We start from the raw sequence: 25,871 nt of genomic DNA on the forward strand, positions 1-25,871 counted from the left end.
TAAGCAGGTTGTGGAGCGGTTCGTCAGTAGATCAAAAGAGGCCAAAGCACATGCAACAGCAGGTCTAAGATGGATGCTAAAACCGTCAAAACTATTCGAGTACCACAAATATAAGGCTCAGAAACATGACCGGATGGAGTACAACCCTGCAGAGCGCATATTTGAACTCACAACAAGTGTGAACCAAGGTAAAGGAGGTAACGTCCACACAATTTGTGAGATTCCAAGAACATGCACATGCGGCAAGTGGTAATCATATCACATGCCATGTTCTCATGCCTTCAAGTGTTTTATCGCAATGGGAAAGAACTCCTCCCCGTACATGGCTGAGGAATATACAGTTGAAAATTATGCAAGAACGTATGCTGGAAGGTTCTACCCACTTGGTAGTGAGAGTTATTGGCCACCGGATCCATTTTCAATGGTTGCAAATAAAGAATTTATCCGTAAATTCAGAAAGAATGCATACTCGCGTATTCATAATGAAATGGATGTTCCACCAGGGAGATACACTCGAAAATGCTCATTTTGCAATTATGTTGGTCATGATAAGCGCAAGTGTCCCTTACGGCATGGTGGTCAAACTACATTTCGCGGTGGAAGTACCTCTCGTGGTGGAGGAAACTTTCGTGGTGGAAGTACCTCTAGTGGTGGTGGCATATCTCGCGGTGGTGGCGGAAGATCAACTCAAGGGCATTAATTGATGAATGTTTTTTAAGTTTTTTTCTTACTTTGATGATTGTATTTTAAAAAGTTTGGATTTCTTATTAATGAACAAGTTTAAGTATTTTCATTTACTCAAGGTTATGAATGATGCAATTTAATTAAGGTTTTTTTTTTTTGTATGAATGCTGCCATTTTGACTAACTTTTGATTAATTATTAATGAACAAGTTTAAGTATTCGTAAAGAATTTCAAGCTAATGTCACCGAGCCTTCAAACGAAAATGGCGTTCGAGCACTTTTCAACCACTAAAACGGCCATCCGAACTTTTGTGTATCCTTGATGTATTGATCCTACCTTATTAATCGCACAAAAATAAGTAGGGTTCTATATAAAATATTGAAGTTTCGGGATCCCAAAGCATGATTAATCTATGGTCAAAGTACGTTAAAAAGTGTAATGGAAGAAGGGTTAACCAAAAGGGTTGAAAAAAAATGGGAGACACTATAGCGCAGTAAATTACTGCGCTATAGTAGTTAACGAAGCCGTCCCCGTTAACTGCTTTAGCGCAGTAAATTACTGTGCTAAAGGTATTTTGGTAACATTTTTTTTTGTTGGGATATTTTGGTTCAATTTTTTTTTTTTGGGGGCATTTTGGTTCCGGACTCAAAGAACGAAGGTGGATGCTTATCTTGCTGGACTCTATTAAATTCATGAATTAAATAAATCCCGAATCAGCATCATTTTTTTGTGCGGAATGCCCTTCAAATGCATAATTTTTGGCCCTCAAATTGTTGGTCTTTAATTTTTAGCCCTTTTGCCTAATACCATGAGACTTGGGGTTCGAATCCCGACTCAATGAAAAAAAACAAAAACAAAATTAGGCCTGTTCGGGCCAAAGTTAGGCCCTAAAACAGAGTTTTGCCGTGCCTAAGGTAGAGTTTTGCTTCAAAAACTATTTGATCAGAAGAGTTTCAAACTTTGCCTTAAGGTAGCAAAATTCTATTTGAGGCAAATCTACCTTGTGAATCCAAAAATCCACCTTGCGATTTTTTTTTAATTTTTGACTGAGCGGGATTCGAACCCGAAGGGTTCTAACGAAGACCAAAAATTAAAGACCACCCCAAAATAAGGGCATTCCTGCGAATTGCCCAATTAGAATTTTTAAAATTTGTAGATGTAATGTGAAATTATGTCACGGGCATAATAAGTTCTTATCAATTTGAATCTATCACATCGCTGGTTCCGTGCTCGGATAAAGGAGGGTTGCAGTAAGACAACAACCAGAATAAAATTAGTTAATTCAGGGTGAATCCTCACGATACTGATTAATATGGGTAAAACATGAACTAAACCGGCACATCACGGTAAGTGAGGATTTATAGTCTATCTCAACTAGATTGGACTAAAAGTATAGTTATTGCTCGTCCCAGTTTCACATTTGCAGTATGTCAACATAACTCTTTGAGGGAATCAAAGAAGTTACCTTCAAATTCTAGTAAAATGCATTTTCTGGAGATTGGTGGATTATCGGAAACACTGTTACTAGTAGTAGTATACATGTAAATTCAGTATGTCAAAAATGATTGTTTTTTTGCTACATTAGGGTGATATTACCACCACTAAACTTCATGGTAAGCTTCTGCCATGATCAGTAACACAGTGGCTGTCCATCCAGTAAACAGGCGTGCACCTTTTCCTTTCCCTTTCTTCTGTTGATCATATTGTTCCCACAGGTACCCTGTTCGTTTATAGTTCCCAACTATATTTCTGCGACATTAAAAATGCAAACAGTATGATGTATATACCACATCTGAGCAGCCACCCTAATGTTATCAGAAAATTAAGGAACAGTTTCAGGTGGGAGAACACCAGTACCTTATCAAATTGCTCCTCAACTCATTGTATACGGTTTTGGCTTTTTCTCTGTATGGTCCAGGCTCTTCAAAAGTTGAAACATGAATAAAGTAGCATAAGGATCTCAGGAAGGATCAAGAGGTAAACAACTTACATGCACCTAGTATTTACACGAACCAATGAATGCAGGAAATGTGCCCATTACCAAAGAATAAAATGGGTGCGGATAAGTATTTATCAAGGATCAAGAATATCTATAGTAAGATTTTTGTTGTTCATTTCGTACCTTGAGAGTAGTGATGAAGCGACGAAACAATCAAATAATTCAAGGGTATCCAGATTGGCCCTCTCCAATATGGAGCATCATGCTCCGTATTCCGTTTCATATACATGGAGCTGGCACATCCAAAACGAATAAATAAATAAATAAATAAATAATATTGCTTTAAATGTACTTAACAAAGAAACTAACAATAGATAGTAATACACTAGTATAGTGAGAGCACATATATCAGCCGCTGCATCACCTTGTCTTGGATAGGGATCTCAGCCCAAAATCAGTCCACAAAATGCTCCTATTAGAGATAAGGTCAAGCTGACTCTCGAGTATCGACGAGCCCTATATGAAAATAAGCATGCACGAGCAATTCAAGACCAGATCAAACAAGAGATGCCAAAAAAGGAAAAAGAACTAGACATTTTACTGTTAGTGTCTAACCTAAAAAGTCAAATATAAATAAAAAGCAAATCAAGAGTCAAACATCTGGAAATATTATATCGCTGAAATCATGCTAAACAACTTACAGGTGGAATAAGCCTGAGGATAAATGGGAAAAGGCTAACATAACCATGATGAGGAACCAATTGTAGAACAGGTTTTTCTAGGACTTCTCGTACCAACTCTCTCCTTGGGTAGTTGCTTCCAGTCTCCACTATTTTCCAAGTTAATTGAACCTGAAAGGAAAAGAGCGTTGTCAAGAAAAAAGGAGACAGTACCTCTCATTGCCCTAACCCACCGCCAGAGGGGGAGAGAGAACCGATCTTTTGTGTGTGCGCGCGCGGTGGGGGAGGGTTACTGTAAGGATGGAGCGAAATATAGTAAATGGATGAATTAATGCATATTCTTGAAATTCGGGAAAACACTGTGTACGTATAAATATTTTGGAAGAGAGTTTCAAAAATGTATGAACATTTTGGACACCCCTTAAAACGGAGGAAGAAACTATCTTCTAACAACATACAAAGATACTTCCCCAGTCCAATGGTTCCTTCAATATGGTATTGTAGTTCAATGGCAGTTGGGCAGTTTGGTTTAGATTTTGGGGCGCTTGACAAGTTAGAGACAAATTGGCCTATAAGACAGACACATTATTGTTAGGCTAATATCTTTGCTAGGGTTCTCAGTAAATCTACTAGGTGTTTCAGTTAGAAGAATTTGTATTGGTTTTGTAGGCTATAGACTTCCATTCCCAGCAACTTTGTAGTTCACATCTATGTTATGACTGAGAAAATGAAACTTGAGTTAGCAAGCGCAGATCAATCTACAGGCTACTTAGCAAAGTGAAGAAAACAAATTAAGCATGTGTAACGAGAAACCAATTTTTTGATAACAGCAAACATGAGTGCTAAACTCATGTTCTCTTTTGAGCAAGTTATCTGACCTTTTGTCTTGTTCTCTTTTGAGCCGAGGGTCTTTCCGAAAACAGCCTCCTCAGTAAGGTCTGCGTACACTCTACCCTCCCCAGACCCCACATTGTGGGAATTTACTGGGTATGTTGTTGTTGTTGTTGTTGTTGTAGCGAACATGAGTGCTAAACTGAAAATCTTGTCATTAACGACTCAAGTAGGTTGCTTATAAGTTCACTAATGCTTGTATGAGCAAAAGTTGTTTTATGTTTTCCTCCAAAAGCATTTATGAGCTCCTTTGAATTTGAGCTTGAGATGCTTAAAGATATTATTTTGAATTGCACTATGAGGTTAACAGAATGCTTCTAGATCAGGATTCCTCGATTTGGATATAGGAGAACAGAGTCGATGGATAGATTCATTCATATAGGTTTCAGGATTTTACATGCATATCTCTTTACCTTGGGATTCATGTGACAAAAACCCGCCTAGGTTTTCTGAAGTGCAATGTGCTAAATAAGGTAAAACAGCATTCAAAAACATTAGACAAGACTTTCAGTGTGCTAATCATGGATAAGACCATGACGAACCTGGTCATGTTTGGAATGTAGCAAGCACGAATAAAATCTGCATCAATCATCATATACAGTAAACTCTGCCGACTCCGCCCCCCAGGCAATGGTCAGACATGTGAATATGATAAACCACATACCTTCTCCGTATGATTTCCATAATCACAATAAGCTCCATTCTTAGTGTCTAAGTGCATCTGAAACATTAAAAGAACATTTGAGATAAATTTTAATGTTCAATAAGCGCTCCAGACACTTTTAACAGGTGCAGCAGTTACCTTGTGACTATACAGTTACAAGTCAATGATAAAACTTTTCCAGATGGTGGTACAGCCAACTAATAGTCTAAGAGAGCCTCATATCATCAGAACAAATAAGAGAATGCTTTGGAATGATGTCGTACCTGGTTAAGAAGTTCAAAATCTGAGAGTAGCTTTGCAGTCAAACCATACTCCTGAAAGAGTTATTGCAGCACTCAGCAAATTTTGCCAACAATGATGCTTTAAGAAACTTCTGTATTTGTTATACCTTTTGGATATCTTTATCCATCTTCAGAAGCTCTGCTATTGAGTGCATAGAATCTGCTGCAAGATGCATCCAGCATCTAAGGTCCACGTGACGTTCATCTTCACTTGGGTGAGATGCACGTGGATAATCATCCAGTCCAGAGGACAAGGTCTGTCGAAGCCAAAATGGGTAGGTTCTATAGTCAATTCATGCACGAAGCAATCAGCCCCAGGAATGATTAAGCGTGATCACACATTCCATTTAACAGGTTACTTGTTCTTTATGCCATTATCTTCCATTACACTGATCCTTTATTTGTTCTATCCCATGCCTAATTTTGTTCATGCTTCCTGAAAAATATCTAGCTCATTCTTTGTTATGTTTATTATCTAATCGATAATTTAATCAATAAGAGCATCCCTAGGAAGAAACCCTGACAAAATGAGTATGAGCCCGTTTGGATTGGCTTATAAGTTGCTTATAAGCTGTTTTCAGCTTTTTTGAGTGTTTGGCTGGCCAGCTTATAAACCATTTTGTGCTAAAATAAGCCCAAAAAAATAATTTGACCCATTTGGTTTAGCTTATCTAAAGCAGCTTATAAGCCAAAAAAAATAAGTTGGACAACACCAACTTTTTTTTTTTTTTTGACTTATAAGCTGAAAACTTTCAGCTTATAAGCAGCTTTTTTTAAGCCCATCCAAACAGGCTCTATATCTTAACCAAAAGGAAAAACAACCAAGACAAGAAAAGATTAACCCGTCCATAAAGTCAGATACTACTCCTAATTTCTAGACCAAACCCTTAACTAGTCGTGTAATTAAGAGTTGCCCTGTTTCTTTTTTTGTTTTTTAAACGTTTCTCATATCATAATTTAACAGTCACCCTGCCTTCTGGTACTCTTTCTTTTCAGTTGCTTCTTCCTTACCAACACACTCTTCCGATTTAAGCAACAAAATTTCTGACTTCCTCCTCATTATGTCCAGCTTTTTCCCAAAATTCCCCGAAAGCCTCAAATTGTTGTGATTCATTATGATATCTGGTTCTGGTTGTGTGTATCCTTGTTCAAGTTCATAGAATAGACAGAGAAAACTGGTTGCGAAAAGAGACAAGACTAATTGTGAAAGAATGTAAAACTTCGTTCATGCAGGTAGCATGAGGCCTCCCGCCAGAGGCAGAAGCTACTTATATTTTTTACAAAGATCATAAATTCCTCTGATCCCATGTGAGAAATAGATACGGAAGAGAGAATTGAGAGAACCACGAGAAAATGGCTATCCTTTTATAGGTTAAATACAAATTATACATCGATGCGATACCCCTATAGCTATCTCTATTTGGAAATGAAAATTACCCATGAAATGATGCTTGCTATCTATCAGGTTTCGAGAAAAAGGAAGCAAAAATACATCAGTAGAAATGTTTTCAGCGTAGACATATTTTAGATCAAAACCTTAGGATTCAGTTCACGAATCGTTGCAGCATCTCTTCCATGCCAGTAATAGCTCCCCGGTTCCTTTCCTGCAATTGAAAAACTTAATAGGTTAAAACAATCACATGCAACTCAAAGAGAAGATCAGAAAAAGGATCGTGTGTAGTTCAGAAATCTGGGGAAAAAACATGAGCACTGTAAATTAAGCCAATACATTCTTTTCCACCTCACCATCAAAGCTTGATACCTTTTACATCGATTCCTTTTGATAGCAAAACCTTACTGAAGTAGTTGCTAATTTTCATTACATAAATTGCTGAAACCGGTTTTTTCCAATTGGAAAGTTTTCCTCTTCTACTGGTACTTTTACTACTGCAGTTTTAAACACTTCTACAAAGAAGATTGCAACATCCAAAGTCAGCTTCCAAAGACTTATCTGCCAACCGTCAGCAGCAAGCTTGAGGTTATTGTTGCATTGATACAGTCCTGACGGAGTAAAATAAAAGATAATATCCAGCTCATCAAGATCTTAGTGCTCGAAGGTTACAGATACTAGGGCCCAACATAACTCCGTGTAATACCTCCGCTCAACCAATGAAGCACAAAAGTCAAAAGGAAAAGAAAGGACTTCTCCACTTCTCCATCTCCATCTCTTCCCTCCTCCTAAGCCCTCTTTAAGAGATTAAGGCCTTATTTGTTTGCACTTAATGAAGGTCCTAATTTTAATCATTCAGATCTCAGTCATTAAGTATGTTTGTTTTTAGGTCCGAATCTTAATCATTCAGATCTTAACTATTGAGTATGTTTGTTTCTATATTTCAGACATTGAATGGGTCTAAATAGATCTGAATAAGATCACTGGAAAACTGAAGGCCATCTTCTTAAATTTTTCTCAGAAAATGTATATATACAAACTAAAGTTAGGCCGATACCGTAGTAACTAGTAACATCACATTCCCAGCTTATCAACTAGTAAAAGCAGTAAAGATGGACCTTTTCGTAAATTAAATACACAACAGGAAACTTACCAGCCTGAGTAGTGTTAAACCATTTGAACCATGCTTCAAGACGGACAAATGCCCGATCCAAGAAGACAGAGATATCCCTGGCCTCAGCAGCAGCAAACTTTTCTTTTTTCAGCTTGGAGATCAGATCTGCAACAAGAAACTTACTATAAGTCCACAATTCCACGCATCTAACCAAAAAGTCCCTTCTTCTTCCAACTTTTCGATCTTCCCATTCATTCCCTGTGTGCCCTTAGAATTCACAGGTACAACTAATGGGGCTGATACTATCAGATGGAGACACAACACGATGGTGTCTTCTCTGTTAGTAGAATGTACAAAAGAGATAATAGGGCTGCTTGTATAGGGAGGCCAGCTTTATGGAAGAACATTTGGGAGAGCATAACACCACACAACGTGAGATGCTTTACTTCGCTGGTTGCAAGAAGAGCATGTCTAACTCAGGAGGTCCTACAGAAGAAAGGCCTTCCAGTTGAGCCCAGATGTTTTCTATGTATGGAAGCTAGAGAAACAAATAGTCATCTCTTCCTTCATTGTAGATTTACAGCCCAAATTTGGACAATGTTCTTCAGTCAAATTGAAGTCAAATGGACAATGCCTGAACACACTGCTGATCTGTTGAGTTGTTGGATAAGAAGAGGGGGGAGTAAGAGTCAGAAGAAATGGTGGAGAGCAATCCCTGCAATCAGTTGGTGGTCAGTGTGGAAGGAAAGAAATGGAAGATGCTTTGAATATACATCTAATTCCATTCATATAGTGAAATGGAATTGTATTGTATCTTTATATTTCTGGTGTAAAGAACATTGTATAGACGATGTAGATGATCTAGTAGCTTTCTTAGGATCTCTGTAAGTTTGTCTTCTTAGCTCTTTTAATTTTGTCTCTTTTCCTTTTCCTTTTCCTTTTCCTTTTCCTTTTGAAGGTCTCCAGCATGTCCTCAATGCTGAGGAATACAACAGTACCAGTTCCAAAAAAAAAAAAAAAAAAAAAAAGGCCTCAACCAAAGGAAATTTCATACTTTGGTTTGCAAGTTGGGCATGTGGGACATCTTTGCTCCAACTTGAGGGGGAATGTTGATTGTGTTAATTATTTAGCAGTAACTTTTTTTGCTAAAAAATATTTAGCAGTATTTTAGGAGTTTTTTTTGTTTTTTTTAAACAAAAAATGTTGTATTCCTCAGCATTAAGGATATGCTGGAGACCCCAAAAAAGAACCACCTAAGGAAACAAAAATAATTACAAAAAACCTAAAAGATTAACTATCTGTTCTACTTCATCTACACATTCCTCTTTATTTTTCCTTTTCCTAGAGTAACTATAGGAATAACATATTTTCTTTTATTGTAATTGATTGTCTTTCCTTGATCAGTTAGAATTCACTTGTATAAATATGCCTTCTCATGGGATGTTAACACATACTGAAATACAAAGAAGACTTTTCTTCTTTCTCAAAATCTACAAGAGATTATTTTTCAAATGTACATGGCCGTTTTCTATCACATCAAAAAGTACTGTCATCTCCTTCTGGTTTGAAATACTCTAAATGTTCAGGAATGAGAGTCTCAACATCTCTTCTCGACACCATCTGTGACTCCAATAGATGATTCTCTTCACCACTCACTCCTCTTTCCTTAATTATTTTCTATTCTTGTTGTTAAACTTCATAAAGCTACATTATCCCTTTTTTTTTTTTTTTTTTTTTTGGTGTTGTAGCAGTATTCTAGATAGGATGGACCAATATTTGGACTTTTTGGATCTTTTAGGGGGGAAAATGTAATATGATTGTGGAGATGTGATAGCTTTGTCTTGTTCTTGGTCCTATACCATCTTGGTACCATATTAATAAAACTTTTACTTATCAAAAAAAAAAAAAAAAAAACTACATTGTCCCTTTAAGGCTCTTAAAAGCCTCATTTTGTACACATTATTTACCATTAGTATTGCAAGGTAAGAGCCCTCTGCTTGAACCTAAAGCTATGGCATTGGGGCAAGGAGAATACATCCTGCGGACTGGTCTTGTACTAAAAGGTGATTCCAAGTACGGGATTCGGGTATTTTCATTCTCTCTGAAGTCTTTTTATGAGAAACTTTTGGTTAGCGAGGAGGTTAATTTCCCATGTAATGCAATATGGGTTCCAAGTGTGCCGAGGAAGGTGTGTTTTTTCACTTGGCTAGCCACTAGAGGGGTGATTTTGACAGTGGAAAATCTTAGAAAGCGGAAGGTTGTCTGTGTCAGTTGGTATTACATGTGCAAGGAGGCGGGGGTGGAGGACGTGGACCATCTTCTTCTACATTGTGGGCTTACCATGAGATTGTGGTGGGATATGTTTAGGTGGTTCCCCAATTCTTGGGCAATGCCAAGAACTATGAAAGAGTTGTGGGTCAGTTGGAAGAGCGGGAGGAGAAGAAGACGGAGGGCTTGGAACATGGTTCCGCTTGGATTGATTTGGGTAGTTCGGAGAGAGAAACAAGAGAGCTTTTGAAGGAGTAGAGTCAAGCTTTTCTCAGTTTAGGAGTAGTCTCCGCTCCCTCAATTTCTTTTGGTGTAATCAGAAAGTTCCTTGTTGTATAAGGATTGGGTGGAGTTTGTAGAGAATCATATTTTGTAGATTCTTTATCTTTGGGTATATCCCTTGTATATGGCCCTTTTATTTTATTTTTTTATTTTTTTGCCATGATTATGAATGAAAATACTTTTATTGATTTGAAAAAATGGGTTATCAGATAGTAGGTAGCGAATTTTCTCATAATGATGATGCTTATTACCAAACTCAGAGCAGTAGCTTTTTTACTTCAAAAAGTAGACTCAGTAAGTTCCCCTAACCAACTAGTCAAATATTCCATTCCCATTTCAAATTGTTTAAATGAAGAGACCCAGAAGTAAAGTCCAGAATAGACAGGGCAAATAACTTAGGTTGGCAGATCGGATTTTCTAGCATCACCTATATGTTTCAGCAGCTTCTTTTTTCAGATTCATTTGGTCATCAAAACTTAAAACTCTTCTCCCAAATAATGTCTGCATCACTAATATAGCCTGCTAGTTTTACCTTCTAATGATACTTAGATCCATTAACTTATGATGATTAAGCAAGTGGATCATATTTGCACCCAAGTGTGTGGCCCATGAGATCTCAAGTTCAAATCCCAGCAGAGACAAAAACACTAGGTGATTTGTTCCGATCTGTCCTAGCCTTGGTGGATAGAGTTACCTGGTACTATTGCTGGTGGGAGGTGACAAGTATCCCGTGAAATTAGTCGAGGTGCATGTAAGCTGGCCCAGACACCACGGTTTACAAAAAAATAAAAAAGTGGATCATATGATCCTGTACTAACAGTAAATTAACAACCACAATATTGAATTAAAGGACAGCAAAATGATGCTTGCTAAATGAGAACATTGATAGGCTTTCTCAGCAAGAACAAGAGAAGGATATCTTCCCAAGAAAAGTTTCCAAAATAGGTAGAGAAATAAATACCACGCAAGGCCAAAAACAGTGTCGGTGGATTTCCATTAGTTGGATGCTGAAGAACAAATTCTTCTGGGACCTTACTGCAAGGTTGATCACATAGAAGTTTCAAATAGGATTACATGGAATACTATGAACTAGTTAACTAAGCTTAGTGGAATCCGCTATATATTACCTCAAGGCTTCAGCACCTAAAATTAGCTCGCGCGGGATCCATCCATCAATATTCATCAGATCTAGCCAATGTCCAATAATATCCAAGCTAATGTATATATCCCAACGCCTAATTGTTTCAAGATTTCCCTTGTAAGTGCAAATTAAAGGGACTAGAAACCAGTTAAAAGTACTATTATTAAGCAGTAAATAATCAAAAGAAAAAGAACGAACAAGCAACTGACCAGATTAACAGTTGATGAAAACCTTCGTCCCATAGAAAGCCCCTTGGAAAGAAGGGCCGACTTGGAACTGCTGTATATAGCTCAGCAGGCCAGTATAAGACAGAATTATCTCCAGCATTAAGCTGTACGAGTCAGGAGTCGTAGAACTTCATTAGACATCCAAATGGTTATGATTATTGAACAACTGAAGGGCGCCAAGAGAGAAAACAACTCAATTTCAAGAAGTGCTTTGAACATTCAAAGAACTTTTACAACCCGGTACTAGTATTAAGTAAAAGTTAAAACCAATCATCAACTTAGCAAATAACTCCATCAGAACATCCAAAATCTTGAAGCATATACTTGGGGTGGTGCAGGGAAGCCAATTTAATGTGAGCTCCCTGCTCATTAGATTCCTGAAGCCAAAGAAACAAGAAACAGAAGGCAATTTGACTCTATGACAGTTTGGGCATCCTTCAGTTATTTTATCCCTTTTGGGGAGGTGAGTAGCATTAAAAGTTATGGTAAGGCAACTTTAGTATGAAGAAATATATTTGCAATTAGTTTTAACTAGAATAATTACTGTTCTTTTCCCCTGGAGAAGCGTGCATTTGGGGATGAGAGCTCAAACATGAGTAGATGTCCTCATCTACGTTACTTCTTGAAACTCTTTATGTTCAAGATTTTAGAACGCATCCTCCCCTCATCAACTTCTAGTCTCAAATCAAAATGAAACAGCAGGTTATTCCTATAACCACTCAAGCATTAACAGCACCATTTCTAAAATCATCCCATCATAGACTGACTAATGTGACTCTTAAATGCAATATCACCGGAATGTTCTTGCTTGACAAGCATAGAAGAGAAAAAAATATAGTTACTTGAGTAACTTCTTTATGTGTCCATATCTTAGGCTCTTACTTTATTTGTTGGTACATTTTATATGATGATATGCTCTTGATCATAGAGCTCCAGAGATTTCCTTTTTTTTTTTTTTTTTCTTTGAGATGGTAACAAAGAGCTCTGAGATTTCTTGTATATAAGAGAAAAATAGAGTTATTTACCATAGAGAAAAATTAGAGTTATTTAATACTGGTCATTGGGTTATTGCACATGTCAGAGTTTAATAAAATAGCAGGGAATCACAAGCAGGGTTTCTTACTGTGGAGGTTGATGGAAGCGAAATCTTTGACTGGCCAAAGAAGTAGCCAATCCCACCCAACATATTCCCAAGAGCAGCCTTACCAACAGTCACAGGTTCCAAACCAAGCTGAAAAGATAAGACGTAAACATTTCAGCATTATATATTTAGAGAGAGAGATATGTTGCATCGTGGAAGTTTATACAAGGAAAAATGGCTTTCAACTGTAAGTAATACAGCATACAAGAGGTGGTACGATCAGGTCATCAGCTCGATAAACATTCCTTTTTATTATACAAGAAGCTCGATGGACATTCATATTTTTCCTATCATCTGAAAGAACTTGTAGAGTATTCAAAGATTGCATTCGGTCCCAAGTGATCAAATTACATAGTAAACTTGAGACGTGCATTGATATAAATAGAAGAACTTTTATATTGTAGGATCATTGAATTAATTCAGTATGCATTCTTGCCCAGATCCATGCAGCAAATATTAATAGTAAAACATGGTAGTTTCAGTTAAAATATCTACACATTTACAACATGCATGGTGTAACTTACCTAGGTCGTGCAAATATTTGTGCAAGGTAAATTCGGTTAAAAAAATCTCATACTCTTGCACATCACATGAACTGCAAGTAGAAGAATAAAATAACATATGCTCTTCAGGTGGATCCCAGGTCCCCACTGGGGAAGGGTATCAGAGAAACTTGCACAATAGAAGTATTCCCTCCATCAAAAATTGTGACAGCTTTTTGGTGCTTGATTTAATGAACATATAGGAGTTTGACAGTTCATTTTTGAACCGAAAATAGGTCAAATTAAATCTCAAAGTGTGATTTGTCACATAATCTGGGATACAGATTATAAACTGGTTGATACCTCTTCAGATAGGCTAAAGCATTTTTTAAATTTATTGTCGAACTCCTTTTGCTTCTCAGATAGTAAACTAGTCAGCGAAGTACCTGGCACAATGGGAAGAGTTATTTAGGATGAGGAAAGGAATTAATACATATAAGATAGACAATTTCCCCAAACTGAACTTAATCCATATAAAGTTAACATTTTTGGTTTAGTAAAAATTTTTAGTGCAATAAAAGTTATGAACAACATTTCTTGCCTCCTAGAATCAGACAACAATGACCAAAGTCAAACTTCAACTGCTATTGGAATATAGAATAGTCCCAACTAGTTAAGCAAGCTTAGTTAAATTGGCACTTTTATTTAGTCTTAAACACGTATGAGAAATACGGAATATACTATTGTTATCCCAGGGTCAATGAGGAAATTTCACGTTTAGGGACTATCCTGACAATGTAGCAACTAAATTCCGTAGTTTTTCTTTTCGGTTGAGAAAATGGTAAGTAATAAAATGTCGCATGAATTGTGCTTGAAATATTTACAGATGATCCAGCTTCACATCAAGTTTGTCTAGTAGAGGAAAAATTTTACTATGGTAGAGGCATAAGTATGACATGGTGTGTGAGGGAGTATTTAAATGAAAATAAAATGGGGACCCACCAATTTATGCTCCTTACTTCTTTCTTCCTTTCAGTTCTCTCTCCTCCTTCCTCTTTTTTTTCATTTTCTCTTTTGCATCCATTTTAGTTCTCTCTCCTCTTTCCTCTTTTGCATCCATTTTAGTTCTCTCTCCTCTTTCCTCTTTTTTCTCTTTTGCATTTTAAAACTAATTCTATCAGTCGCAGATTAAAATTTGTTAAGATATTTTTCCGTTTCATTAACCAATTTTTTAATTTCTTCTTAAAAATTCAGTTAAACTCTTTTTTTTTTCTTTATCAATAATTGCGTCTGCCCAGAGAAATTCAATTAAACTCCGAACAAGCTTAAAAGAAAATAATTGGCACTTGAAAAAAGTTTTTAATGTAAAAACTGATAACAAAAAATGTAAAAGACAACCGTTTTGGCCAATTAATGTAAAAACTGATAACTAAAAAAGTAAAAGACAACCGATAACCAGCAAGGTCTTTAAACACAACTGTTTTGCCTCCCACGTCTGAAAGGCAAACTGGAGTACTAAAATATGAATTTAGGATATTCTGAAAGGCAAAACACCTTGGGAAATTTATTGGATTGTTTCTTTTTGTATATATTCAATTCAAAGTTGCTACATTCTGCATCCGAGAAATCTAAAATTCAAAGTGTCATCAAAGTAGACCCTGAATCTAGGGGTGTGGAAAAAATTGGTTTAACCGATAAACTGAACCGAAGAAAATGTTATTGGTTTACCGATATCAGGTTATTGGGTTAGAGATTTTTAAACAATTTTTTAATTTTTGTATTGGACTACCAATTCGATTTTCGATTTTTAAGTTTTTATTAACGGTTAAACTGATAACCCAATAAGGACATAAGGTCTTATTAAGATTACATTTTTAAGTATATTTCAGTGATATTTCTATGTGAAAGACGTGAGAGGCCAAAACGGTTGTGTTTGAAGACTTTGCTGGTTATCGGTTGTCTTTCACATTTTTAGTTATCAGTACATTAAAAACTTTTTTCAAGAGCCAATTATTTTCTTTTAAGCTTGTTGGGAGTTTAATTGAATTTCTCTGGGCAGACGCAATTATTGATAAAAGAAAAAAAAAGAGTTTAACTGAATCTTTAAGAAGAAATTAAAAAATTGGTTAATGAAACGGAAAAAGTTCTTAACAAATTTTAATCTGCGAATGATAGAATTAATTTTAAAATTGATGCAAAAGAGAAAATGAGAAAAAAGAGGAAAGAGGAGAGAGAACTAAAATGGATGCAAAAGAGAAAATGAGAAAAAAGAGGAAAGAGGAAAGAGGAGAGAGAACTGAAGAGGAAGAAAACTAAGAAAAAAGTAGGGCTGGGCATAAATACCGAAAACCGAAAAACCGGACCGAACCTAATTAATTCGGTTTTTCGGTGTTCGGGTTTTCGGGTTCGGTTTCAATTTTCAAAAATTTCGGAGTTCGGTTCGGTGTTCGGGGTTTAGGGTTCGGTTTTTCGGGTTTTCGGTTTAAACCAAAATTTTATGTATTAGCCCAAAAATAGTAAATAGTCCAAACCCATGCCCATTAAATTTAAGCCCAAAAGAAATAGAACCCAAGCCCTATTTCAATCTTTCTTTTGTATCTCCAATTAGTAATTACCCAAGCCCACTTCACTCTTTTGTATCAATCATCAGATAACGTATCCCTAATTTTCACTTCTCACTGTCTCAGTCTCAGAGCTTCAAACTTCAGAGCTCAAAGTTTGCACTTCACTGTTCACAGAAGCGGCGGCGACTTCTCTTCCAAGTTCCAGCGGTGACAGAGTAAGTATTTCTCTCTCTCAGTTCTCACTTCTGGCAGCGAATTCTCTCTCTCACACTTCTCTTAATCGACTTCATCGGTTCTTTCACTAGTATATTTCTTAGAAATGTTCAGACTTAGTGTGTGCTGTTGTGTTTTGGTTTTGGAAAAAAGAAAAAGACTTTTATCATACCTGGTGGCTGGTGGTTGTGCTGTTATTTTTTGTTGAGCTTTTGGTTTTTAACGTGCTGGCCTACAATGCCTTATATTTTCTCTTTAATTTTCGTAGATGGCGAATGAAACTAAATTAAATGTTGTCGATTCAACTGGTGGCATACCTAATACAGATGATACTGATAGCAATGATAACTCACTTGACACCCAGGTAACAAAGAAAAGAAAAGAAATGCAATCTAGATCTGTTGTTTGGGGTCATTTTGAGAAGATTGTTGTACAGGGAATTGATAGAGCGAAGTGTAAGTATTGTAAAAAAGATCTTCCAGCTGCAACTGTAAATGGGACAACGGGATTGAGACAACATTTATTGAGGTGCAACGCATATAAATCCCTTATTAAACCTCCCACTCAGAAAAAGATACATTTTCCATCTAAGGATAAGAATGAGATAGAGGACCATTGGGAATTTGATCAACAATTAATTAGGAGGGCTTTAGTTGAGATGATAATTATTGATGAACTACCATTTAGCTTTGTAGAAAAGGAAGGCTTCAAGAAGTTTATGAGTCAAGCCCAACCTCTGTTTCAAATTCCTTCCCGTAGAACAATAACAAGGGATTGTTATGAACGTTACAATGAACTGAGACAAAATTTGAAGAAGTCTTTTAGAGAAGCACATTCAAAAGTTTGCCTTACCACAGACACATGGACATCATTGCAAAAAATTAATTATATGTGTTTGACTGCTCACTTTATTGATAAAGATTGGAAGTTGCATAAAAAATACTGAATTTTTGCCCTGTCATTAGTCATAAGGGTGAGCACATGGCAGAGACTATTAGTAATTGCCTGCTTCATTGGAACTTGGACAAGGTATTTACTATTACTGTTGATAATGCTTCTTCAAACGATGTTACAGTTAGAGAATTGTCTAAACAGTTAAATATGTGGGGAACTAATATAATGGATGGTAAGCATCTTCACGTGAGGTGTATGGCTCACATACTTAATCTAATTGTGCAAGAAGGTTTGAAGGAAATTGATGCTTCTGTTAAACGTGTTAGGCAAATGGTAAGGTATGTTAAAGGATCTTCGGCAAGAACAAGAAGCTTAAGAAATGTTGTGAAGTTCAAAAGGTGGGATGTGCTAAAACATTAATTCTAGATGTGCCTACTAGGTGGAATTCCACCTACGCGATGTTGAACACGGCACAAAATTTTGAGAAGGCATTTGATAGGTTTGATTTGTTTGATGAGAATTTTAAAACTTATCTTGCTACTCATGTTTGTGAAGATGGAAGTGTCGCAGGTACGCTTGGATGTGATGATTGGGTGAATGTAAGGAATGTGATAAAGTTTCTTGAAAGATTTTACGAGCTCACCGTAAAGGCTTCAGGTTCACATTATGTTACTTCTAATGTTCATTTTGAGGATATATGTGAGCTTGATGCATATTTGAAAGCGTGTGTAGCAAGTGAAGATCTTAGTTTGAGTAGAATGGCTGAGCGGATGAGAGAAAAGTTTAGGAAGTATTGGGGTGATCCTGAAAAGATGAACAAAATGATTTTTATTTCTTCCGTATTGGATCCTCGCAATAAGTTTGTGTATGTTAGCTTTGCACTTGAAGAGCTATTTGGGGAGGAAGTTGGAAAGAAAGTAAGCGAAGGAGTGTACGATTATATGAAATCTTTGTTTGGAGAGTATCTTAAAAATTATTCAAGAGCATCTCATCATCAATTGTCTCCTTCTCTATCTACTTCATCTCATGATACATCTGATGAAACTTCTAGTTCCGGGTCCTCTTCAAGTGTGAAATCAAATGCTTTGAGAACTAAGCTTCACTTGAAGAAACAAAAGGAAGATTCTGAAAGTGGGTGTGCTAAATCCGAGTTGGATAAATACATTGGTGAAGAACAAGAGCCAATAGATGAAAGTGAAACCGCCGTTGAGTTTAGTATCTTAGGTTGGTGGAAAGTTAATGCACCTAGATTTCCTTTTCTTTCAGAGTTGGCTCGTGATGTGTTGGCTATTCCGATTTCTAGTGTGGCATTGGAATGTGCATTTAGTACCGGTGGTCGTGTACTTGATTCGTTTAGAAGTTCGTTGACTCCTAAATGTGTGCAATCTCTTATTTGTGTCAAGATTGGCTTCAGAAAGAGACTAAATCTGTTAGTGTGGAAGAAAGTTTGGATCATCTTGAGGAACTTGAACTTGGTAAGATTTTGTATTTTTTTATGTGTTTTAGTGAAAAAATAATATACCTTTTTATGTTGTATCACATATTTGATTAAATTATCTTTAGACATGGCAAATAGTGGAAGAGATCCTTGCATTGTTGATGTATGATTGCAATTTGCTTCTTTGTTACTAGTGGTAAGTTCAATACTTTATTTTGTAGTTTTGTTCTTTTATCATGAAAGTTATATTCTAAGTTTCTAACTTTTGGTTTTATCTATTTTTTGTTATTTTCAAGTTCAACCATGCCTTCTAGAGCTCGCTCACAAGTTTGGGAACATTTTGTGATGGTCAAGACAATGAAGAAGGGCGTAAAGCTAGGTGCTTAACATGCGATGCGATACTTAATTGTAATAGAGCAAATGGCACATCTAGCTTAATGAAGCATATTGAGAGATGTCTTGAAGATAGGCGGATTCACCTTCAACTTTAAGCTTATGTTTTGAATTTGGTAAATTTCGGACTTAATTATGATTGTTATGTGAGACGATGGATTTAACACTTAGTGTTACAACTTATGTTTTGTATTTGGAGCTAAAATTTAGGACATTTATGTTGTTTGGCCGTTTGGCTGTTTGGCTGCTGCTCATTTTATCGTTATGTTGTTTGTGTTGCTTGTTTTTGTCTTGTACGTTGTTTGTTGCTCGTTTGGCTGTTGTGCTGCTGCTGAACTGTGCTGCTGCCACAGTTTCAGCTGTGCTGCTGCCTGCTGCTGAACTGTGCTGCTGCCACAGTTTCAGCTGTGCTGCTGCTGCTGCTGAACTGTGCTGCTGCCACAGTTTCAGCTGCGCTGCTGCTGCTGAACTGTTGTGCTGCTGCCACAGTTTCAGCTGCGCTGCTGCTGCTGAACTGTGCTGCTGCCACAGTTTCAGCTGTGCTGCTGCTGCTGAACTGTGCTGCTGCTGCCACAGTTTCAGTTGTGCTGCTGCTGCTGAAACTGTGGTGCTTGAAAGCCTGAATTGAAAACACCGAATTGAAAAAACCGAAACCGAACCAAACCAATCTTCAAAAAACCGAAAGAACCGAACTAGTTTGGTTCGGTGTTTAGTGTCCACGTTCAAAACACCGAAACCGAAATAGCCGAACCGATGTATGAGAAAACCGAACCGAAGAACCGAACGCCCACCCCTAGAAAAAAGAAAGGGAGGAGAGTGAGGAGCATAAAGTGGTGGGTCCCCTATTTTATTTTCAATTAAATACTCCCTCACTCACCATGTCATACTCATGCCTCTACCAACAACAACATACCCAGTTGAATCCCACAATGTGGGGTCTGGGGAGGGTAAAGTGTACGCAGACCTTACTCCCACCTTGGAAGGTAGGGAGGCATACTTATGCCTCTACCATAGTAAAAATTTCGGTGACTTTGGTCTCCATATGTTCTTCCAAGGCCATGAGTTAGGTCAGCAACTAAAAACTTATAATAAGAATTAACAGAAAAGGATCCAGAGTTCTGTAGCTTCCAAAATATTCTGTCTTCAGTGTTTGGAGAAGGTTTAATTCTGGAAACGTGTATGCCTGGACTAGACGGGCTTAAATAGACTGACATGGACAGTGAGATTCACATAGCCAACCCACGACTTGCTTGGGGTTAAGATGTAGTTGTTGTTGTAATAATCTGCACCTGGGGTGTGGTATAGGGGTCGGGATAACCCTGTTTTCCTAGCTCTGGTAAAGAAGCTAAGTGGTGAAAAGCCAAAAGCCACTAATATCAAGCAATTATTCATAGCCAAAAGCCACTAATATCAAGCAATTATCATACTTTGCTAATTGCTAGTCCTCAATATCTTGGACGTGAAAGTAAGTTCAGAAGCATATTTTAGATACACTGAAAAAGCGAATTCCATAGTTCATTTGTTTCTGAAAACCTTATGCTGATTGCCTAGAATGTGGTATTAGAGGCAGACATAACCCTTCAGACCGTAGTATTTTCTAACTCTGGCAAAGAAATTAAAGTGTCGAAAGCAAAAGCTAGCACCCGTTCATGTTATGCTAGTCCTCAAGCTTGGACGTGAAAGAAAGCTCAGAACTATATATTTAGATACAGTGAAAGAGATAATACACGATCCTTGCTGCCCAAGGAAATATGCTTTCATGCTTTGGTCCTCTCACTCAAACAACAAAAACAACTATGCCTCAGTCCCAAACAAGTTCCTCTCACTCAAACAATTATTTTATTCTGCAAGCATCAGAGAAGCTATCCATGTATCCCAAAAGACACATTTTGTGCCTTGATGTGATTTCTGGCATTGCGTCAACTACACTAAAGAAAGATGCTTCTGCATGATTGTGGCAGCACTATTCAGAAACTAAGAGGCCACCAACATTGACATCTTTTCGTTTCCGAGGATAAGTGACACTTCCAGTAATGCCACAAGCAAGGGAAAAGCAAACGAGAAAAAGAAAAAAAAAGGGGCGGGGGAAGCATAAGATACAATAAGTAAAAAAGAATTACTGGACTGATTTTGTTATCAGGCAGACGAACAAATTGTAAATCTCTTTTCTACTAGACTGCAGGTCAATATTTCTTTATTTTTTTAAAAAAATAAAAATAAAATAAAGTCGTACTCCTCAACATCAAGGACATGCTGGAGACCCCCAAAAAGTTGTTAAGAATAGCCTAGACTACTTACAAAGAGCAGATAAACATTACATTACTACCTATGACAAACGAATGGTTTCTCTTTAATCCCCTTTGACCTCCATCTCATATTTCAGTTGCATTGTGGGAAGGATGCCTTCCTACTTTCCTCACTAGATACATGTTAAGGTCAGAGCAATTTCAATTTTTTTAAAAGATTTCACACTTATCAACAAAAAGAATCTAAAGATCTCCACATATCAACAAAAAAATTTCAAGATTTCATTTTTATGCCAATAATACTCTAATGAGCTCAGCATATACCTGTCAGCCTGCTGGCCCGTTCTTCAATTCTTGAATCACGAGTACTGGTTCCAGAAAGAAAAACAATGTCTGCTTTGAAAGGAATCCTAGCAGAGATCTGGATTAAAAAGAAAACCTACTTAACAAAATCTAGATCAGCCGAAGTGAAGACAGTGCTGGTAATTGACTGAGAAAGTACCTGAAATACTAAAATGTTGGGAGAATCATCAGATGAATCCGAAAGCAGCAAATGGCCAGATTTTCTTGCCTAACCAAACATGGACGAAAAGCAAGCAATTTACAGGTTAAATGGTTAACTACATAGAGTAGAAGGCAAATTATAAGACTTGACATAACTTTCAACAATGTAGCAATAAATATGGATAGTATGCGTACTTGGACTGCCAAATCTGCCTGGACGAGATCAGACAGATTGTGAATGTGAGGTGTCTTGAAGCCAGAATAATGTATTGCAGAAACATCCTACAAGAAGTTTTCCAAATAAGAATCTAACCGCAGATAAATGCTAAACAATAAGACCACCTGTTGAAACATTAAAAAGGGGGTCATAGAGTACAATGTAGAACTACCATTTCAGTTCTTATACTGTTAAAATATAATAAGGTATGGATTTGCAATGTTCAAAAGAATGTCAAAACGATGTCAAAGCAATCTTCTAGAATTAGCAATAAACTACAGGAAAATAAAATTATGCCAACAGAGGGATCTCTGTCATGCAGTTTTCAACTTTTCATGAAAGAAAGAAATGGCAACATAATCTAGGTATTCCCCATCTAATCACAACACCTTAGCGCAGAAGGGATCAGCTTCCCCTATAAAGCCAGAAATATCAGTTATTTACCTTATGTTTAGAACAAAAGGCAGAAATATTAGTTAAATGGAGATTTTTATCCATGCTAAGAAGGAACAAAATACAAGCTTCTTGAAAAGCATCTAAAACGATTAGAATCCCTTGCCTTATATGGTTTACTGATCAAAGCAGTGCATATATATGTAAGAGGTGTTAAAGATGCAACTAAAAGCTGACCACAGCCACGGGATCAAGCTCATTTTAGTATAAAGCAACCTCAAAGCAAACATGCTAATTCAAATTTGACAAATTTCTTCCCTTTGCTAAGTTCCCTTCACGGTTAACTGAAAAATGTGGTAGAAGAAAAGGCATATCTCCACCTGAGAAAAGAGTGCATCCTTCCCTATGGAAACTTTTTTTTTCTTTTGAAATGCTAAATTGCTAATGGTTGTACTTGACACAGCACTAAGAGTGCTGGAAACTATTATAAAGTATAAAAAAAAGTATGTGCCAGACTGCCATCCTAAACATGTACGGATAGTAGACACTAGAAGCTCTAAAACAGAAAGCTGCATCTACCAGTTCAATTTTGCACCAATGATAAAACAAAAAAGTGTTGTTAGCCTATATCTTCTGAATGGAACTATTTTTGTCTTCAAAACACCTCAAGTTCCTCTTCTTCTTTTATTTTTTTCCAAACTGTCCACCATATACAAGCTGGTATAGTATCCCACCATTTCCTCCTTCCTTTATCAGGCCACACTGTTTTTTTTTTTTTCCCTGGTATTCTTTCCTCTAGAAACATGGTAACTAACATTCTAATTTACCCTACTAAAACTAATATACAAAGAAGAAATGTCTGAGAGGTTTTTTTTCTTTGATTTGTGACTCATCTAATTTTTGAAGGAATGACAATGCAAAGCATGACAGGTCAGCATTTCTCTTCTTTACCTTTACCTTCTTCCAAAAGTTTGGAATACCTCCATGCCCTCTCCTTCTTGCACTCTTTTATTTCCTTACCAAGCTAAAACCTTACATTAACCATCATCCTTATAGCTCAATATACAAGAGTCAGTCAGTTTTGGTTTGAATAGGCATTTTTCACAAGCTTTTCTCCAGTTCAATTATCTGCAGGGTTACTTCAGCCTGTGTTCATACTAAAGCAACATATTCCTGGTTCATCTTCATGTGAACCAAAGAATAGACCTCAATATATACTTTTTAATGAATCCATTAGCATCCTAACCAGCAACTTAACCAGAGAAACACGACTCCAAAAGCTGTAAGTGACAAACAATTGGAAAGAGCGATTATTTTGTGCCTAACCTTACCCGAGGGCCACAAAAGACTTCCTAGGCTCCTACTTAGCTATCCACCCTCACAAAGCAGCAGAAATGAAGGACGTGGAACCCTCCTTTAAGAATATAAAAAGGGAAAAGAAAAGAGAAAGGTCACTCAAAGTAACATTATCATTTCAAATATTCAGTATCCTCAAAAAACAATTTTTTAATAAATCAGCATCCTCTTAAAATAATAAGCCTACAAAATTTAGACGAGAGACTTTAGCCCGAGCCTTGTCTCTGAAGAGCTTCGCGTCTTCAGAAGACATATATAAGGCAATAGTTGAAAGGTCACAAAACCATATGAATAGATGCATAATCATAGCTGATTGAAGTTCACTGAAATCGTTAACTTTTAAATTGCAATTGAAAATCTGTCAGCAAATTACCTCTGACAATAAGTGGAGCTGCCAGTCTCCAATTTCAGTACGTGATCCTGACGCTAGTATAGAATCACCATGAATATCAAAGACTCTGCTACCCAAAGAAAGACTTTTCCCACCTTCATCAGCCACATAAAAAAACAAGTGCGCGGTGTTTAACATTTCTTCATCAGGCACGGATCTGTGAACAAATTTGAGTGTCAATCGTTTAAGGGATACAACACATGAGATGTAGCCATGTAGGTACAAATCCATGTACTATCATTAGATTTCAGTTGGAAATACAGCTTCTCGGGAAAGAATATCAACCATGCTTTTAGTGGTCGCAATACTAAAATTAACTTGTGAAGTAAATGCAGCAGAGACTTTTAATAAGAGAACACAATACTCTAATTAAGGTTATAATCATCATCTGTGAAAAAATAACCAACAGCCACAATCACTGCTCCTTCCGCTTTAAAGATGTGGTCTGCAAACAAACTTTCAAGAGTCCAGGCACTCTGATCTAATCCAGCAATTTTAACAAACATTTTCCTAGTGTGTAGTACGCGTGCTTTAAGTTAAAATATGACATCACTCATGAAATTTATTATTCAACTTGAAATTGTCTTAGATATTGTTGATTAGCATGATTGTAGGAGATTTTATTCCTAGCCTAATTGTAGGAGCAGATTTTTTTATATTATTTAGCTGTAATTCACCGTCCTTCCTATTTTAGTCGTAGGACTCTTTGTATAAAAGCTCTCGTCTCATGGGATGTAAAAGCATACTGAAATACAAAAAAGCTTTCTCTTCTTTACTAAAATCTACAGATACATCTTCCAAGAAATACTTTTTTCTGCTTAGATAAAGTAAATTTTATTAAAATCAGAACCAAGATGGTACCGTGTGGAGTACAAACTACCTGAACATTACAGTTTCTCCACTATATCCTCATGTCTTCCCAAAAATTCAGAAAGTGACTCATATTTTCTGTGTTATAACCCCAACCAAAAGTACAAATTGCTTTTTATCGTTAAGATAAACCTACAACAACAGTATCAATTATGTAAACATCTATTCGTTACAAAAGGAATATGATATATCTTTCCCTCTAAACATCCTTTGTTCCTCTCCAACCAAACTGTCCATATAATGCATAATGAACTTGTAGACACAATCACAAAATGATACCAAACAAGAAAGGAGTTGTTGATGAAATATAACTATTTTGATTGATTTCATAAGATATCATTCAATCAACCAACAAGACCTATATATCATTAATTGCAGAGTATTACAACTCCGTTTGGATGTAGATTATGGAGGAGTATTATGAAGGGGTGGGAGGATTTCAGTGGTCATATTTCTTTTAAAGTTGGGGACGGAACCAGGATTAACTTTTGGGCGCATAAGTGGTGCGGGAGAGCGAGTTGAGGGAAGTCTTCCCTAACATAGACCGAGTGTCCTGCCAAAGAGAGATGACGATCCATCAGATTTGTAGGTCACACAAGGGGGTAATTCATTGGGATTTGAGATTCAGAAAGAACTTGCAGGACTGCGAGATGGAAGAGTTTCACAATTTGACTGAGATATTGTATGGGCTGGATAATTCAGCCAACATCTCAGATGCGTGGAGTTGGCGGGCGAGTGGAAACGGTATGTTTGCTATCAGATCTTATTACAAGTGTTTATTGGTGAGAGAGGAATGTACTTTCCCACATGATTCCATTTGATACCCAGAGCAGCGAGGAAGGTGTGTTACTTTGCGTGGTTGGCGGCAAGGGGTGTGATCTTAAAAGCGGAAAATCTGAGAAAGAAGAGAATCACCTATGTAAGTTGATGCTTCATGTGCAAGAGTTCGGGCGAAAATGTAGATCATCTTCTATTGCATTGCAACGTGGCTAATAGGTTATGGAGGGTGGCTCTTAATTTGTTTGGGATGCAGATGGTGATGCCGGGCACAATGAAGGAGGTTTTGCAAAGTTGGACTCACAGGAGGGGGAAGAGAAGACTAAGCTACCGTTTGGCCATAGATTCCAAAAAAAAAAAAAAAACAAATGAAAAACTTGATTTGGGTGAAGTTTTTCAAGTTTTGAAAATGTATTTGACCATAGTTTTTC

At 36.9% G+C, this 25,871-nt stretch overlaps 1 protein-coding gene across 1 annotated transcript in view; it reads right to left on the bottom strand.

Moving 5' to 3' along the window:
• Positions 1 to 2,008: 2,008 nt before the first annotated feature.
• The window catches only part of LOC132641268 (mannosyl-oligosaccharide glucosidase GCS1-like), a 31,347-nt gene continuing 7,484 nt past the window's right edge, over positions 2,009 to 25,871 (bottom strand). Inside the window, exons 4-22 of the mRNA XM_060358192.1 lie at positions 23,776 to 23,950; positions 21,632 to 21,718; positions 21,435 to 21,503; positions 21,257 to 21,353; positions 13,548 to 13,630; positions 12,685 to 12,792; positions 11,544 to 11,665; positions 11,321 to 11,428; positions 11,155 to 11,228; positions 7,683 to 7,808; positions 6,676 to 6,743; positions 5,247 to 5,396; positions 5,122 to 5,172; positions 4,859 to 4,915; positions 3,325 to 3,474; positions 3,048 to 3,139; positions 2,807 to 2,916; positions 2,542 to 2,605; positions 2,009 to 2,433 (exon numbers count right to left, since the gene is read on the bottom strand). Of these exons, the coding sequence (XP_060214175.1) occupies positions 2,286 to 2,433; positions 2,542 to 2,605; positions 2,807 to 2,916; positions 3,048 to 3,139; positions 3,325 to 3,474; positions 4,859 to 4,915; positions 5,122 to 5,172; positions 5,247 to 5,396; positions 6,676 to 6,743; positions 7,683 to 7,808; positions 11,155 to 11,228; positions 11,321 to 11,428; positions 11,544 to 11,665; positions 12,685 to 12,792; positions 13,548 to 13,630; positions 21,257 to 21,353; positions 21,435 to 21,503; positions 21,632 to 21,718; positions 23,776 to 23,950 (1,939 nt within the window). The 3' untranslated portion in view covers positions 2,009 to 2,285. The remainder of the gene's footprint in view (positions 2,434 to 2,541; positions 2,606 to 2,806; positions 2,917 to 3,047; positions 3,140 to 3,324; positions 3,475 to 4,858; positions 4,916 to 5,121; positions 5,173 to 5,246; positions 5,397 to 6,675; positions 6,744 to 7,682; positions 7,809 to 11,154; positions 11,229 to 11,320; positions 11,429 to 11,543; positions 11,666 to 12,684; positions 12,793 to 13,547; positions 13,631 to 21,256; positions 21,354 to 21,434; positions 21,504 to 21,631; positions 21,719 to 23,775; positions 23,951 to 25,871) is intronic.

The sequence above is a fragment of the Lycium barbarum genome, chromosome 5 (genome assembly GCF_019175385.1).
Source record: "Lycium barbarum isolate Lr01 chromosome 5, ASM1917538v2, whole genome shotgun sequence".
NCBI classification, from domain to species: Eukaryota; Viridiplantae; Streptophyta; class Magnoliopsida; order Solanales; family Solanaceae; genus Lycium; species Lycium barbarum.